General features: G+C 36.9%; 1 protein-coding gene across 1 annotated transcript in view; it reads left to right on the plus strand.

Moving 5' to 3' along the window:
- Window positions 1–17,492, plus strand: part of Not11 (CCR4-NOT transcription complex subunit 11) — a 103,475-nt gene that overhangs the window by 347 nt on the left and 85,636 nt on the right. Inside the window, exon 2 of the mRNA XM_090377247.1 lies at window positions 3,111–3,216. Coding sequence (XP_090233373.1) covers window positions 3,111–3,216 — 106 coding nt within the window. The remainder of the gene's footprint in view (window positions 1–3,110; window positions 3,217–17,492) is intronic.

Below are 17,492 nucleotides of genomic sequence, written 5' to 3' on the forward strand. Positions count from 1 at the left end.
TTATAAACTAAGGAAATTATTTTGCATGAAGCAATGGGACTACGCTTGAGATTTACTGTTGAACGGTCAGTGCTTTTGCTCCATGTTTTGCTCGTTTTAATTGTATCTGAGATAAAATTAAAACGATGCCAGTTATAGACTTGAACAGTTCACTACGGCGCCTCTGTAACCAGGTGGGCAGGAGCAGCAGTGCGTAGCACACGCTTCTTGATTAACCGGGGTTCGAGCCTGTGACCACCAAATACGGAAAGGTCAGGGAATGACCACCGCATATCCCCGGAGCAATATGGCCTTAGTTGCTAATGCTCCTAAAACCCAAACAACAAACAGTTCACAACGAGCAAAACATAGTTCAAAAGCACTGACCATTCAATAATAAAGTTATATGCACTAAATTAGGGTCATGTCACCGCATGAGCGAACGAGAAACTCTCCCTCACTACATTTCTGTTAGCAGGAAAATGAAATAAATTTTAAGCTGTAGGGGGCACAGTATGAACTGTTTTTTCCTGAGTGTTAAATTAACTAGGCCAGGACTTGCTTTAAATATTTGTTTAACCTCATAAAATCTGCTTACCCATCAAGTGATAAATATGAAGAGCAATAGTGATGAATCTTGTGAACATAACAGGGTGATTGGAACTGGTTGCCTCACACATGAGAATAACTTAAACCTAGCAATGTGCAGACAACAAACCAATTGAAAAGATTTCACAAACATAGTTTGATTAACCTTTACTAGAATCCGAGGAGCATCTGAAACAAACTGGAAACCATTGAGCAGGTATTCCTATCATGTCACGCAGATGTGCTGTGACAGACTGAAACTTTACTTGAAAAGGAACAGTCAGTGGATTGGGTAAAAATAGCTGGCTGTTATCCACTTTTCAAGTAAAGTGAGAATCACAGGAGGGTGAAATTGCAACATTTCTGTCACTGCTTATGCTTATAAATCACACTATTGAAAATTCTTGAATCCATTAAGCATACACATTGTGATGTTCAAGCACAATAATAACTTCATAACACTGATAATTTATTTCCTCCTGTTTTGAATACAGAAGTAATAGACAAAATAATTGACTAGATGATAAATGAACTCCATTGCTCTGCTCATCGTCCAGTCTACAGAAATTTTAAGTCTCCTTCCCTCCACTGGCCTTTGCCAAAGAGATGTGCATTAATAAAAAAAAATAAGAGAAAATAATCAATTAGACCTCATTTTCTTCAGCAAGTATACAATTAAAACTACTGCTGTTGACCTCTTTCCATTCTGACTGCAACAACTCAGGTTGTCCCTGTTTTAGATTACAGTATGAATTGTGGAAGGAAACTAAAGTTACTTCTCTAAATCACTTAGACATAACCAAATGCTTATATGCAGCCGCAATAATTACTTGGGGAGCTTTACAACAATGAACTATTAGACTTGCAACTGATTTATTGATTCAGTGATTAAAATCCATAACCTTTTATGCCACCTCCAAAAAATGAATTCTGTCTGCTTGATTGAGAGCATGTTGGCCTCCTTCACTCATTCACTGTTTTCAGATGAAAGAACTGCATAAGCAGTGAAAGAAATCAGACCAGGGTTTGGAACAAATGTTTCGTAGCTCATGTGAATTTTAGTCATCAAAAGTCTGTGGAAATGAAAGTATACCTTGAGCTAAGACTTACTAAAATCTATGCCATACTGACAAGCTCCTTACTAAAGAAGCTTTCCTGTGTGTATAAACTGGAGTTCATACTTTTCTCAGAAACCTGATGCTATGTCATGTATGGATTTTTATCACAAAATTTAGATAAAAATCTAATGGTCGGGCAGGCATCTTGATTCAGACACTAGTATAGCGATACCTGATAATGAGATGCCGATTGACAACTTGGCAGTAATTAATGAGACAACCCCTAGCTATAATAAACAGCTTGTAGCCCACAGGAACAACTGAAAATTCTTTACAAAACAGTGTGCATCACTATAAATCCATCTCTTATGCTACCTACCTTCTTAAACCCCTTAAGAAAGCATTCTTCTTTGGTCTGTCCTACCAAATTTTGTTCAGTACCTTATGCAAGCACATCATTCTGAACTACAGATCAGAATGATGTGCTTGCATAAGGTACTATAATAACAAATCTCTTAACTAATTATTTCATCTTTAAAGCCTTTGAAGTAAGAGCTTGCCATCACCTATGTTGAACTGGAAATATCTTTCATAATGTGGGTGTTCTTTCTCTTTTCATGTTACCAGAAAGATAAAGTTAAACTGTAGTCATTATCAATCCACTGCAGGATGGAAGCCTCCTCAACAATTCACGTTGAAGGAAGTGGACCATAATCTACCATGCTGGTCCAGTGCAGGTTGGCAGATTGACCATATTTAGCAGTCAGGGGCTTGAAACCCGGTCTACTCAAAGGGTGTATGCTACTGCACTCCTGCTCCTAACCACTCAGCTATGGAGGCTTCATAACAGGTCTGGAAGCAGTCTTCATTTTAAGATGGATGTGGAACTTAGAATGGGTGTGGAAAAGAGCAATAAGAGTAGTGAAGGACGCAAAGGTATTCTTACCATGAAAGACATTCAATTTGCAGAACTATGAAAGACTCATTTCTTCAAATTTTGTGCACTTGGAAATCGGGCATCTGTGGAGAGACCTGATTGAAACGTTTACGGTTTTAAATGGATTGTATAAGCTGAATGTTGATGCATCCTTATTCTTTTTAACATGACACACTTATGGGGGCATAAACTTAAATTGAAAAAAGGATGGTTGTAAGATAGGTTGCAAAAATTTGCTTTCAGACTGAGTAATTCATTGTTGTATCAAATTTCCATCTGCTGTTGTGGAATTGTGTAGTTGGGATAAATGTAAGGAGGAATTTTACAAATTATTAGAGTGCAATAGAGATGAGGTGGATAGTATATTGTATAAGCTTGCTTCTTTGCCTCACCTCTACTAATACTAATATATGTTTTCTTAACATTGAATGAAAAAGCGTATAACTTTTTTGGTGTCATTATTATTATAATCATAACCATGCTGTTGTCTTCACGTGTTTTTATATGATTTATTTATTATTGTTTATCTACAAATTGTTTTTATATAGTGTTATTCAGGAGGAATCCACTGAACAGCAAAACTTTGAAACCTTGGCTTCAAGTCTTCATCACTACTTTGGGAAACAAGATCATTTTCGTGTGGCTTGTGCACTGGTATGTATAGGGATTTGTTACTTAGTGTGTTTAACGCAGCATTTCTTAGCCGATGTGTCACAAACTTGTGAGGTGTTTCACCAAAAACTTATAAGTTTACCTTATACTTTCTTTTTCAAGTTCGTTTATTGTGTCATGCCTGTGAGAATAATATATTCTGTATGTCACTACAGAAAAAATGTCGAGAATCATTGCTGCAATGATTTTCGAAAATAAACTAATACACATTCTGCTTTATACCACAAATGTAACTTCCTGTAACGAGATTTCTCATAATAAGTTTGCTATAATAAGTATTATTAATAGCTTGATAATGTTATGTGCTTGATTACAAACATTTTACTATAACAAATGATTTAAATGCAGTGATAGAGTAATTTTTCTTATACATGTTTTTGCAAATACATGCTTCATGTTTAATTGTAACTGTTGTTGAAACAAGTTTTAGTGATTGGAGTGGTTGTTTGAAGTGTGGGAAAGCATCAGTAAATGTTACTTGGCTTGCCTTTCTCAAGCCAGTAAGGTGATATTACTTGTAATTGTGGATGTGCTTGTTGATAGGGATCAACTGTAATTTCTTCTTTCCATAGCTATTATGAGGGGGATTCTCACCCACATCATATTAAATAGAGCAGGAAAAAGCAATTAACATATGTTTAGAAAGAAAGAAATAACCCCTCCCTGTAAATATTATTTGTACTTAGTAACTAAAATAGTTTTGAATTTTTCAAAACAAGCAAACTTAGAAATTAACAAGTGAAAGTATCTTATTTTCTGTTTTAACTTTGTTTTCATGAAACAGCTAAAACTAATGTTTGATGTTGTTACACTCATCGTTACTGATGTTTATGACCTGGATTCTCACTTTCCTCAAAGGGGGGATATCATCTTCTGTGCCACCAATGGTTTATGGCATCAAAGGTTGATTTCACAGTTCTCAAAGGAGAGCAACTCTTTCGTGTTTCACTAACTCTCGTGAATTTTTCACCCATTTGCATACCTGTGAAATTGTTGATTGCTTCGTCCTTCTAATGGTGTCAAATAGAAATTTGATGGTTCTCTCGAATTAGTCCACTCTTCACTTGAATGCAAGGAGTGTACCAATTGGAGTCACAAAATCCCAATTTGAGATATGCAGTGGCTGTAGTCTGCTAAGGCCTCCTGGAATTACAACTAATTCCATGTTTAATCCAAGAACCGTCCTTTTTATTTCCGTTAAAATGAGGGCTGAACTGATTCCATACTAGCCTTAGCAGAAACCTGGGTCGTTTCACCATACTTTCCCTAGCCATGGCCTTAAGAGGTAAAAGACATTAGTATTAGTAGTGGCAATTGATGCAAGAAAGCAAGCCAAGAGAGCATCAGTCAAAAAAAAAAAAAAAAAAAAAAAAAACACTATCCACCCATCCATCCCTTTCCAAAAATTTCTCTAGCTCTTCCTTGAATTTATTCGCATTACTTACTTCTACAGAAACAGTTATTCAATGAGGGGAAGTTTGTTCCAACAATCAACCACTCTCTGACTGAAGGAAAACATCTGTCCTGCATCCACTCGTTCCTCAGTTTGAATTTATGACCCATGTGTGTGGTCTCAATGAGAGGAGGAATGCTATCAACATTGAACTTATTCCACTCGAGGCATTAAACACCTCAATTAAACATTCACCATCCACACAATTAAGCATCGACCCTTTCCTCAGCTTGAATTTATGACCAGTGTGTGTGTTGTCTCAATGAGAGGAGGAATGCTATCAACATTGAACTTATTCAATTCGAGACATTAAACACCTCAATCAAATACCTGTTGATTGCTGAAACAAACTTCCATCTGTCGTTGTATAAGTTGATAGCTTAAATAGATAAGCAGAACTTGACAAACATTGGGAGCAAGTGGATGGGTGAAATAAGGGTTTTTTTTTTTTTTTTTTTGGCTGATGCTATATAAGCTTTCTTTCTTGCATCATGTGCCTTTGGTAATGCAATCAGATCTCCTCACAGATGCCTATTTTCCAGCTGCAGCAATTTGCAGAATTGAACCTTTTCTTGTTAAGAGCACCCTTTTGTTCCCTTCACCAATCTCTTTGCCCCTCTCTTAACCTGTTCCAGCAGATCTACATCCTTCCTGAAACAAGGCCTCCAGACCTGTATACAGTACTCAAGATGCATCCTAACCAATGCCTTGTACAATGGAATAATCACCTCCATATCCCTGCTAGCAAAGTTCCTGTATATCATTCACAAACCCCATGTGCTGTCCCAGCAGCCTGTCTGCATTGCTGAGAGCACTTCATATCTAACTGCAATTATCCCCAAGTCTTTTTCCTTTTTTTAGTACCCTGAGTGTAGTACCACATAGTATGTTAATTTGGAATTTCTTCTACTCATATGCAGTATCTTACATTTTTTAGTGTTGAACTTCAATGCTATTTCTCAGCCAGTCTGCTTAATTTTTCTAGATCTTGTTGCAGTAGCTTACTGTTATTAACCATACTGCCAGCCTTTGTATTATCTGCAAACTTAGACATTAAGGCTGATATACCTTCATCAATATCATTAATAAATATAGAAAATAACAGTGGACCTAGCACTGAACCCTGTGATACTCCACTGATAACATTAGTCCATGAAGAGTAGTGTCCGTTAATAACCACTCATTGTCTTCTCCCACTCAGCCATCCCTTTATCCACAGCAGTAAATCGCCCTTAATGCCACACTGCTCCAATTTATACAGCAGTCTTTTATATGCAATAGTTTTAAAAACTTTTCTGATATCCAAGTACAGTGACATTCTGGTTAATAATGACATGTCAGTACTAGTGCACTTTGGCCCGATTAAGGGGCTGCCCCAATTACAAGAAGTTTCGCATAAATAGTTATAAAGGTATAAAAAAAGGCAAAGTACCATTTCACTGAGCAACAAATTACTTATCCAAATATATTTCAGAATAAATTAGAGCCAAATATTTAATATTTAAATATTCTTCACGCAGAATGTTCCATTTTCGCTGCTCTTCGATATCAACATCATTAATGACCTGATGTGTTGTTCTTAAAGTCCTTCTATCTAATCCTATTAAAGCAAAATACACAACAAATTAGAGAAAAAATATTTGATATTTAAAATTTTAATTTATATAACAAACGTGCATACTTGCCCTTCAACTTTTAGTTCCTATTTGTCATTTACGGAGGAATTTATCCAGTGTACCCTGCCATGTTCTTTTGATTGACTGTGAGTGAACAAAATCAGCACAGACATCTAGTGCAGATAATGGACTGCCTTTGTTGCCTTCCTGCATGAAGTATCACCATAACCCTTCAATGAATTTCCTGGCATCCTGTGTAGCCACTCATTCAAGCTCAGATGTGTCACCTTCATCACTTTCCTCGCCTTCTGATTCCTCGTCTTGGTGTTTTGATAGAATTCTTTTGATGATTGAATCCTCACAATCTCCATTTTTGTTGTAACATTCAATATTATTGTTGATACCTTTAATTGAAGGTATCGACAATAATATTGTTGATATATCAATTGAATCGATACCTGCAATTGATATATCAATTGAATGTATCGACAAGCCTGAAAGCTTAAAACAGTTCTGAATTGTCTTACTGCTTATTTCTCGCCAGCTATTGGCAACAAACTGTACTGTCTGGAGAAGGTTAATCTTTGAACTCACTTCCTTGGCTGTGGATGATGATCTCAGTAGATTTTCTTCAATCACTTCTAGGATGCGGTTCACTACCTTTTCGCAGTACAACAATTTCAATTTTTTTATGATTCCCATATCCATTGCCTGCACCAAAGATGTTGTATAGGCAGGCAGAAATTCCAGCTGGATGTTTTTCAAACATTCTGAACACTTGAGGTATGCCGCACAGCTGTCAAGAATTAAAAGAACTTTTCTTGATTTCTGCTGTAATTCCACATCCCACCTCGTTAACTATTCCTTAAAAATTTCGGAAGTCAACCATGCATTCTTGTTAGCATAATACTCGACCAGTAAATTATCCATTGTTAGCCCCTTTAAGCATCGAGGCTTAGCACTTTTCCCAATAACCAACAGTTTCTTTTTATCAGTTTCTGACATGTTTAAACAAGTACAGGTCACTGTTGAAAAAAAGTTTTGAGTTAGGGTTGAATGTGAAAGTGTTTGCAATTCTGCCCAGACACGATATGAGGGGGTATACGATGAGAGCCTTGTCGATTAATTCGTCCCTGAAGAGATTGTGCAAGGCTCAAAGGGTAGAAATTTTTTCAGCCTGGTCTGTGCTTGTTGACAGGAGAGACTGCTTCTACAGGGATAGGGTACACTTAAATAGAAAGGGTGCAAGAATATTTGCTGATGCTATCGAGGCAGTGTTAATTGGGTCGGAAAACTGCTAACTTGGGGGGATACACAGACTAAAAGGTTAACAGTGGCTGCAGGCAGAGTGCAAAAGTGATTCTTGCACTGCTTCTATTGTAATGAACAGTGGCCTGGAGCGAGAGGTGCTGGGGGTTTCAGGGACTGATGGCAGTCATCATGAAACAAATAAATATATGGGATGTGTTAGGATAACTAAGAATAGGTGCATGTATACTTGCATGTATACCAATGCTAGAAGTATAGTAAATAAATTTGATGAATTTGAAGTGTTGGTCAAGACATCAAAGGTGAATATTGTTGGCATATCACAGATGTGGTGTCACATAGATATTAGGAATGCAGAATTGGAATCTGTGGAGTATAATGTGTATAGAAAGGATAGACAGGACAGGAAGGGAGGAGGGATTATGCTGTTAGTTAAGAAACACATAAAATCTAAGAAGTGCATCTAATTGATGTTGGTGGACAATGCAATGCAATGTTGAGTCTGTTTGGTGTGACATAAGCACTGATAAAGTAAAAATGAGAGTATGTGTGTGTTATAGGTCTAATGAATCTGATGAGTATAATGAGCAGTTGTGCAGAGTAATAGTGGGCCAGTAAATCAGAATGTCTTATAATGAGGGATTTTAACTTTCCAGATATTGACTGGAACTTGTGGGTGGGTCACTTGCACACTAACAAGATTTTTTGGATTTATTGGATGACTGTTTTCTGCAGCAGTATGTTCGAGAGGCAACCAGACTCTTTATCTGATTATCAGCAGTGATTATTTGTGCATTAAGAATTTGCAGATAAAGGAACCACTGGGTGACAGTGATCACAATATACTGATATGGGAATTACTTAAAGATGTAACTACCATCAAGGCTAAAGAGAAGGGCTTTTGCTTTCATAAAGGTGACTGCAGGGGTCTAGGACAGTTTTTAAATTCTGTACAGTGGGATCAACTGATGATGTTACCAATGTTGAATTCTAAAAGGGAAGCCTTCAGGAATTTAATCTTAGAGGCTACTAGGCTTTTCATTCCAACTAAGAAATACTGTGGTGTCTCCGTAGCCAGGTGGGTAGGAGCAGCAGTACGTAGCACACGCTTCTTGATTAGACCAGGGTTCGAGCCCATGACCACCAAATACTGAGGATGCGGAACGGTTAGGGAATGACCACCGCATATCCCCGGAGCAATATGGCCTTAGTTGCTAATGTTCCTAAAAACCAAATAACAAACAAGAAATACTGTTCAAGGTTCAGGCCTAAATAGATGTCAGATGAATTAATGAGGCTCGTAACAGAGAAGAAATATGTATGGGATGTATATAAATTATCAGGTGACACAGAAGCTTATGACAGATATAAGCTTGTCTGGAATCAAGTCATAGAGGAGGTGACGGAGGTTAGGCAGGTGACGGCAGATTACGAGAAATCTTTGGCAAAGGATGCAAAGAAAAACAACAAAGAGTTTTTTACTTATGTAAACTCTAGAAGGAAAGGGATGAATTGGATTGGACCACTTAACATAGATGCGTTGGCTATTGATGATTGTGCTCAGGTAGCTAATAAATTGAATGAGTATTTTGCATCTACATTCAAACATAAGGAATTATTCAATGAAGGGAATGCCAGATGTTTATCAAACTGTAACAGGGAGCTAAGTGATTTTGTAATAACTGAGAGAAAGTGGAGGAGAAATTGTAGAAGTTAAGCCTAAGGAAGACACCTGGGGTGGATGGGATCTATCCAGTTAAAGGAGGCAGCAAAGGAAGTAAGCAAACCCTTAGTGATAATTATGAGAGCTTCCTTTTCCTTGGACTCAAGGGAGGTCCTCATGGACTGGATGTGTGCAAATGTATCATCAATTCATAAAGGGGGTTCTAAAGGTGACACAAGTAACTGTAGACCTGTTAGTGTAACTTGTGTTCCGGGGAAAATAATGGAGTCACTGGTTGTAGAAGCATTGCAGGATCATCTAGACAAGATTCAGTAATAGTTAAGACACAGAACGGGTTTGTTAAGGGCAGTCTTGTCTGACCAATTTGATTGGATACTATGATGTGGTCACAAAGGAACTGAATGCCAAAAATAATTTTAATATCATATTCTTGGATTTCAGGAAAGCTGTTGCACATGGGAGACTGCTGTACAAATTGGAGAGGTATGGCATTAAGGGTAAGTTGCTACAAAAAATGGATAAAGGAATGGTTGAGTGAGAGATGACAGAGAGTGGTAATCATTGGACACTGCTCTTTGTGGACAAATGTTATTAGTGTTTTATTATTATTATTATTATTAGCCATATAGTACAAAGAAGCCTGAGGCTTATGCTGTACCAGGCAAGCGAGAGACAGAGAGAGAGTTTTAGAAATAAAAGGGAATCACCAAGAAAGAGAAGAAAGATGATATCCAGCTCAGGACCCTGGGTGTGCCAAGCCCATACTCACCAGATGTGAGCCCCTGGGTTCCCCAGGGTTCAGCGTTGGGCCCATTGTTGTTTTGTGTATTCATCAATGATATTGATAAAGGTATATCAGGATTAATGTCCAAGTTTACAGATGATACAAAGGTTGGCAGGGTTGTTAACAACAGTAAAGACAGTATGCTAGTCCAACTGGATCTAGATAGGTTGGCAAATCGGCTGAGAAGTGGCAACGGAAGTTTAACATTGACAAATGCAAAGTACTGCATATGGGTAGCAATAACCCAAGAGAAATGTACCAACTGTGTGGTACTACACTCAGGGTGGTAGAGAATGAAAAACACCTAGGGGTAATTGTGCAATCAAATATGAAGTTTGCTGAGCAGTGCAGATGAGCTGTCAGGGCAGGTCATGGAGTCTTGTCAATGATATATAGAAATTTTGCTAGCAGGGACAGGGATGTGATTATCCCGTTATACAAGGCAATGGTCAGGCCACACCTAGAGTACTGTGTACAGGCCTGGAGGCCTCATTTTAGGAAAGATGTAGAGTTGCTAGAACGAGTACAAAGAAGGGCAGCAAGGTTGGTGAGGGGAACAAAGAGGTGCTCCTACCAAGGAAGGCAATTAAGTTCTGCAAATTGCAGCACCTTTAGAGTAGGCATCTGCAAGGTGATCTGATTGAGGTGCTAAGGCCTTTAATGGGCTGAGAAAGCTGAATACTGATGGGATTCTTCCTCTTGCTCAGATTAAGAACCTGCGGGGGCGTAATTGAGGAAAGACAGTTGTAGAAAAGATGTGCGGGAAAAATTGCCTTTAGCCAGCGGGTGGTTGATTGGTGGAACAGACTTCCATCTTTTGTTGTGGAAGTTGATTGCCTAAGTAAATTTAAGGCTGAGATGGACAGGCATTTTGAACGAATGGAGGGGTGAAATGGGAAATTTTTTTTTTTTTTTTGGATGATGCTGCATAAGCTTGCTTTTTTGCATTGTATGCTTCTACTAATGTTAATGTTTGAACGACATAACACAATTATGCAATCCATTGCTTTCTTTGAATCAAACAGTGTTACATGACTGTGGCATAGAGAACCATCTGGCATGGCATAATAAAACAGGCCTGTTTCATCAGCACTATAGATATCTGCACAAAGTTTCTGAAGTAAGATGGGTAGTTTCTTGAATTTCCATTCTTCTGCACTTACAGCATCAGCACTATCTTTTTTTGCCGTGTGCTTTCTAGAATTTAATCTCATGCCTACATACCTCTTTCAGTTACAATGAAGAAGCATTGATTTAGGGCATCCTCAGCGTCAGGATCCTTACCTTGACATTTGTTTTTGGGATGTTTCTCCTGCTTTTCATCACATGTCCATTCTTCTTGCAGTTTATCTTGCTGGTGTATCAAGCATGCAATTGTAGATTTTGGTACTCCAGTTATCTTCGCCAAACTGCGATGACTGATATTGGGCAGATGGCCTTTTATTTAGTCCAGTAAGGTAATTTTTTTGGCTAGTGACAAATCTTTACGTAGCATCTTGTTAAGGGTCCGCAATTTTATAAAATTAAAATAAAAAATTATCAAAAATCACAGCACAGAAAAATCTCTACACTACTGTGAGAGAGAGAGAGAGAGAGAGAGAGAGAGAGAGAGAGAGAGAGAGAGAGAGAGAGAGAGAGAGGAGTGATGATTCTTTCATGTGCAACAACTAGAAGTGCTGGGGACAGTGGTGTGCTGGTAAATTTTTAACAACTGACATGCCCTTTTTTAACAACCCTCACCCTCTTTGGAAACTACGCAGTGGTTTCTGTCTTTGTGAGAATTACAACTCTTGAAAATATAAATGAATTTCATTACAGTACTGCATCAGTAAACATTCGCTTAAATTTGCACGGGCTTCTTCTTCTTAGGGTAATGACTTTATGAGGTTCATGACAGTTTAAGAAACACAAAATCTTCAACAGACATCGACAATGGGAATGTCATTACATTAAGAAGCGGCCCAGGCAAAATTAAGTGGTTGTTTTGCTAGCAGAAATAATCCCTTCACTTCCATGTAAGGAAGGGGGTGGGGGAAAGGAAGCACAAATGGTGCTGAAATAAGCGTGCCCCAGCTGAATTGTCCTTGTCTATCGTTGAAATGCTGCTTGTCATTGTGGATTGAAGTGCATGCCTCCCTAAACCAAAGCCATTGTTGGTTTCATTAACAACTGGGTGCTGCAGTCTCCTGCCCCAATTAAATGGCATGTTGTCCCAATTAAGCAAAGAAAACCATGGCTATTTTCATGATTAGGTTCTGTTCTTTAAGATTTGTCCCAAATAAACGGCTGCCCTGATTAACCGGTGGGTCAAATAACCGGAATCTACTGTATATGATATCAAAATTATTTTTTGCATCTAGTTCCTTTGTTAGTAACATATCAGATTGGTTAGAGAAGACTGTCCCTTAACAAATCCATGCTGTGACTGTATTATAATTTCTTCTTTATCCAGTGACTCCATTATTTTCCCTGGAACAGAATTTAAGCTAACAGGTCTGTAATTACTCTCATCACCTTTTGATTCTCCTTTGTGAACTGGGGTTACATGTGCACCTCCAGTACATAGGTACCTTCTCTGAATGCAGAGATGCTCTCATAATTATGGCTAAGAGTTCGATTTTGTTAAAGAACTGTCTGGTCATCTTGTACAAGTTTTATTGCCATCAGGAAACTTATTGCTTTGAGAAATGATGGCAGACTTTCCTGTTGTATATAGTTATATATATATATAGTCATCTTGTACAAGTTTTATTGCCATCAGGAAACTTATTGCTTTGAGAAACGATGGCAGACTTTCCTGTTGTATATAGCTATATAACTATATACAACAGGAAATAGTTATAACTATATATAACTATTTCCTGTTGTATATAGTTATATATATATATATATATATATATATATATACAGGGTGTTTCAGTTAAACGTTTCAGAACTTCTAAGAGGGGTAGGGTACATCCTGACAACTCGAAATCATATAGCAATGTGGGGTCGGAAATGCTTTCCTGAAGCGGTGTTGTACACAGAAGCACCATAAAAAGAAAAGAGACCGTAAGTGAGAAATCGTTTTAATAATACATGAAAAGAAGCAAAAGGTAAGTGTTCGAAGTTTCTTCAACCTCGTATTGCTTTCGCACAGTGGTACCTTGGAAAATGTGCTACAAATCCCCTTTTTCCTGCTGAAGTGTTGTTTTCCGATGAGGCATCCTTCACAAGGGAAGGAATTTTCAACACGCATAACGACCATATCTGGGCGGTCGAGAACCCGCATGCAATACGACGTCGTGCAGCACAGATTCGATTTTCGGTCAATGTATGGGCCGGTATTATGGGAGATCACCTCATCGGACCTTACCTGTTATCGTGTCATCTAACCGGACCTATCTACTTGATCTTTCTGCAGCAAGTATTGCCACAACTTTTGAGAGATGAACAGATTTCTGCATCGACGCAACAGACAATGTGGTTCCAACACGATGGAGCCCCTGCCCATTATAGCGGAGATGTTCGTAACTACCTGGATGTCACATTTGGTCAACAGTGGATCGGACGTGGTGGTCCCGTGCGTTGGCCTGGTCGGTCACCCGACCTATCATGTCTTGATTTTTATTTCTGGGGTCATATGAAATCGCTAGTTTATGACACCCCTGTTGACAATGCAGAGGAGCTGGTTGCAAGAATCGCAGTAGCTGCCGAAGAAATTCGAAATTCGCCTGGAGTATTCCAGAATGTTCGGATGTCCATGCGTCGGAGATGTGAGGCGTGCATTGTAGCCCGTGGAAGAAACTTCGGACACTTACTTTAATCCATGTACCTTTTGCTTCTTTTCACGTATTATTAAAACGATTTCTCACTTACGGTCTCTTTTCTTTTTATGGTGCTTCTGTGTGCAACACCGCTTCAGGAAAGCATTTCCGACCCCACATTGCTATATGATTTCGAGTTGTCAGGATGTACCCTACCCCTCTTAGAAGTTCTGAAACGTTTAACTGAAACACCCTGTATATATATATATATTAACTAAATATATATATATATCTCAGTTTCCTGATGGCAATAAAACTTGTACAAGATATTAACAAGATATTAAGATATATATATATATATATATATATATTATTATTCTTTTGTATTATCATTCTATTGTGGTTTAATCCGTCTTTTGTGCATCGTTAATGCCATTGTTTTTCACCATGTTGGCCAATTGAACATTATACGTGCCAGTGTATATTCGTTTCCAATAGTTCGATTTTCTTAAATACTGGTGTTTTTTACATATAGGTATTATTGTTAATACAATACTGGTCTTTAAGCTAGCCTTATCTCGGTTATCTTAATTTCCCATGGCCTATACATTTAGGATTTAGAAGCTTATTGCGTATTGCTAAAGAAATTTTCATGATAATTATTGATGAAAAATTTTTTTATATATTTGTAGCAATATGCAATTATCAATACTATTTTATAACTATATAATATTATTTATACTTTTTTATACATTTTTGTATTACATCACGTGGACGTCAATCCCCTACGTCATCGGGGGCTTTGAGTGGATTGACTGCCCATTCGATGTAATGCATTTTTTACTTACTCGTTTCTGTTTGTATCTATCACAGCTTTGCTATTTTATTTAATTCTAGATTCTAAGGTTCTTTTTAAAATATTTTTTTTTTTTTTTTGAACTTATGTTTATATTATTCTTCTTAATTGTTGTTAGTTAAATTAGTATTAATTATAAATTAAATTAATTTTTTATAATCTCTACAGCAACTGTGATAGAATACACAAAGCCCAACGGGTAAGTATTTTATATTGCAATACTACTACTTACTTGATGTGTTCAGTGGAGGTCGTAGAGTCGAAAAGGGAATTTACCGCCTTTAATTTGTTTTTATGGATGGCTATTTTTATGGCGCAGTCGCATTAACATTTCACTGTGTGCTGATGGCGCATTGGCCGAAGTCCCCGATTTTCAAGCGAATGCCTATTATGGTGGTTTGTTGTTAGGTCGATGAATTTATGTTAACTTTCTGTGGTTTGTATTAACTAGTGGATTAAATTCCTTTATTTACATGTGTATTTACATTATTTTTACATTTGTTTTATGCCTTACCTCAGACTGTGCCGGTACCGCTTTTCCAAGGCGTAACAGCACGTGTTTGACCAGAGGCAAAGCTATATACATATATACAGCCTCTTACTATGGGTTTTTGTTGGGGGGTTCAATTTTGGCAATAGGTTGTAGTGCAGTCAGGCGACGAGCCTCGCCTGAGTGCAATAAACCATATAAACATGGGGATACTCTTCTGAGTAATTACTATTTTATTTTTAGATGGTTTTTGATGAATGTATGTGGGTCTACATTGGGGTGGTGTTTTCTAATATTTGCTTATATGGCAGTTTTTATGTGATATCTACTGTATTGTTTGGGTATTTTGTTTCTATCCAGTGTTTTGATGAGTTTTTGTATTGCTATATTTCCGCTATTTATATTGTTGCATATTTTTAATAGTCTGTTTGTTTGATTTCTTATGGTATTACCATGTATATGTTTTGCTATGTTACTTTCCCAGTGTGTGAGTTTTATTGTTTCGAAATTAAAATGGTCTCTTTTATCATAGTGATGTGTATATATTTTGTCTGGGTGGATGGCAATTTCACTGTCTAAATAGACAGCTTTTTGGTTGTTGTCCGGATTTGTACATTCAATTTTTAGGTCTGCTGGGTAAGTGTTCTTTGCTACATTTATAAAGTTTTCATGGTTGATCACGAGTAGGTCATCTATATATCGGTAGAATTTTATATTGTCCGTGATGTTACTTTCATAATGGTGCAGGTAGAGGTTAGCTATGGCGCATGAACTGCTGGAGCCCATAGTTATCCCCGTGCATTGCATATATATGTTTTGCCTCCCATTAGAATGTAGTTGCCTTTGACACTGATTTTTGTTGTTTTTTGCATTGTAGTATGTTGTGATATTTTTGGTAATATATCTGTAGTACTTCTATTAGGTTGTTGTGTGCTATGCTTGTAAAGAGGTTTTTGAAGTCGTATGTGTTTATACTTTTAATATTATTGTTTTGTTTTTTTAAGTTGTCCAAATATTCTTTGTTGTTGTTGATAATTCTGGTGTTTTTGATTTCTTTGGTGATGTTTTTTAATTTATCTTCCATGATCTTACTGGTATACTTGATATAGCTGTTTTTGCCTGAAGTAATGAATCTTTTTCCCGTAGGCATCTTGTGATATTTTGGAATCCAGTATATGTAGAGGTACTGCATCCTGTCTATTTTAATTTTAAGTTTTTTATGCACGGCCAATATTTTTTTGCTGATGCTGTTTGAGTTAGCGTCTATGTACCTTGTATGTTTCATTGTCATGCAATTTCTCTTTAATGGCTTCTATGTAGAATCTTTTGCAAATGATACTGAAATTATTGTTTGCTTTGTCGGTTCTAGTGATAACAAATTTGTTTTGTATTTCTTTGATTTTATTGTTGATAGTTTTTAAATTTAAGTGCTTGTTATTTTTATTATGTTTTTGTATTGTTATGTTTTCCCTGAAACGGTCTAATATGTTTTCAGTATTGGCATTTATCCAACATTGGAATGATTCTATGGGTTCATTGTTTTTGTATGCGGCTTTGAATGCAAATTGTAACAGATCTGTGTATATTGATTTTTTATATAATCCAACCTAATTGGGGTGTTGGTACATTGAATTTTGTTTCTCTTAGTGTTGTGTCTTCGATGATATTGAGGTCTCCTGTTACTATATGATTGTAATGTGTATTGATGAATTTTTTATATCTACTTTCCTGATAGTGACATGGTTGTTCTCCTTCATTCATTTTATCAATGGTGTTTTTGTAATTGCAGATGGTTAGTCCTATTGGCTTGGTGTATCTATATCTAATATTTATTTGTGTTTCTTTTGATGGATAGGTAACATTTGTTATTATTAATGATATCACTTATATTAACTGTGTCGTATAAACGGTTTTGGTATTTTATTATGCAGTACTCTTTTTTTAGTGCGTTCATTGAAGTTTATGCCTATTCTGAATTTAAATATGTCTTCAAGTATATTGTTGAGGTGTATGTTCTGGGTTTTTTGCCTTTGGTATATTTTGCTAAGTGCTCTAAGTTTGCTTATTTTAATAGAGAATAGTGTGTTGTGTACATTTTTGATGTTTATGGGGTTTGTGTCCCATTCTGTTAAGTTTTTCGAAATCATTGATATTTATTGGTATTTTGCTGTTGTTTTTATTGTATTCCTGTAATTTTCCGTTTTTAATCCCGTTATATTGCCAGTTTTTGCTGATCTGGAAGATGTTGTAAGTACATGTTTCGGGGCTGGTGAATGCGAAGTTCCTTCTGTTGAATCGATTGTTTAATCCATAAGGATATAGGGATTTATCTAATAGAATGAACATATTTTCCATGATTC

Source organism: Mastigoproctus giganteus, chromosome 7 (assembly GCF_048544385.1).
Source record: "Mastigoproctus giganteus isolate SK-2022 chromosome 7, ASM4854438v1, whole genome shotgun sequence".
Classification (NCBI taxonomy): Eukaryota; Metazoa; Arthropoda; class Arachnida; order Uropygi; family Thelyphonidae; genus Mastigoproctus; species Mastigoproctus giganteus.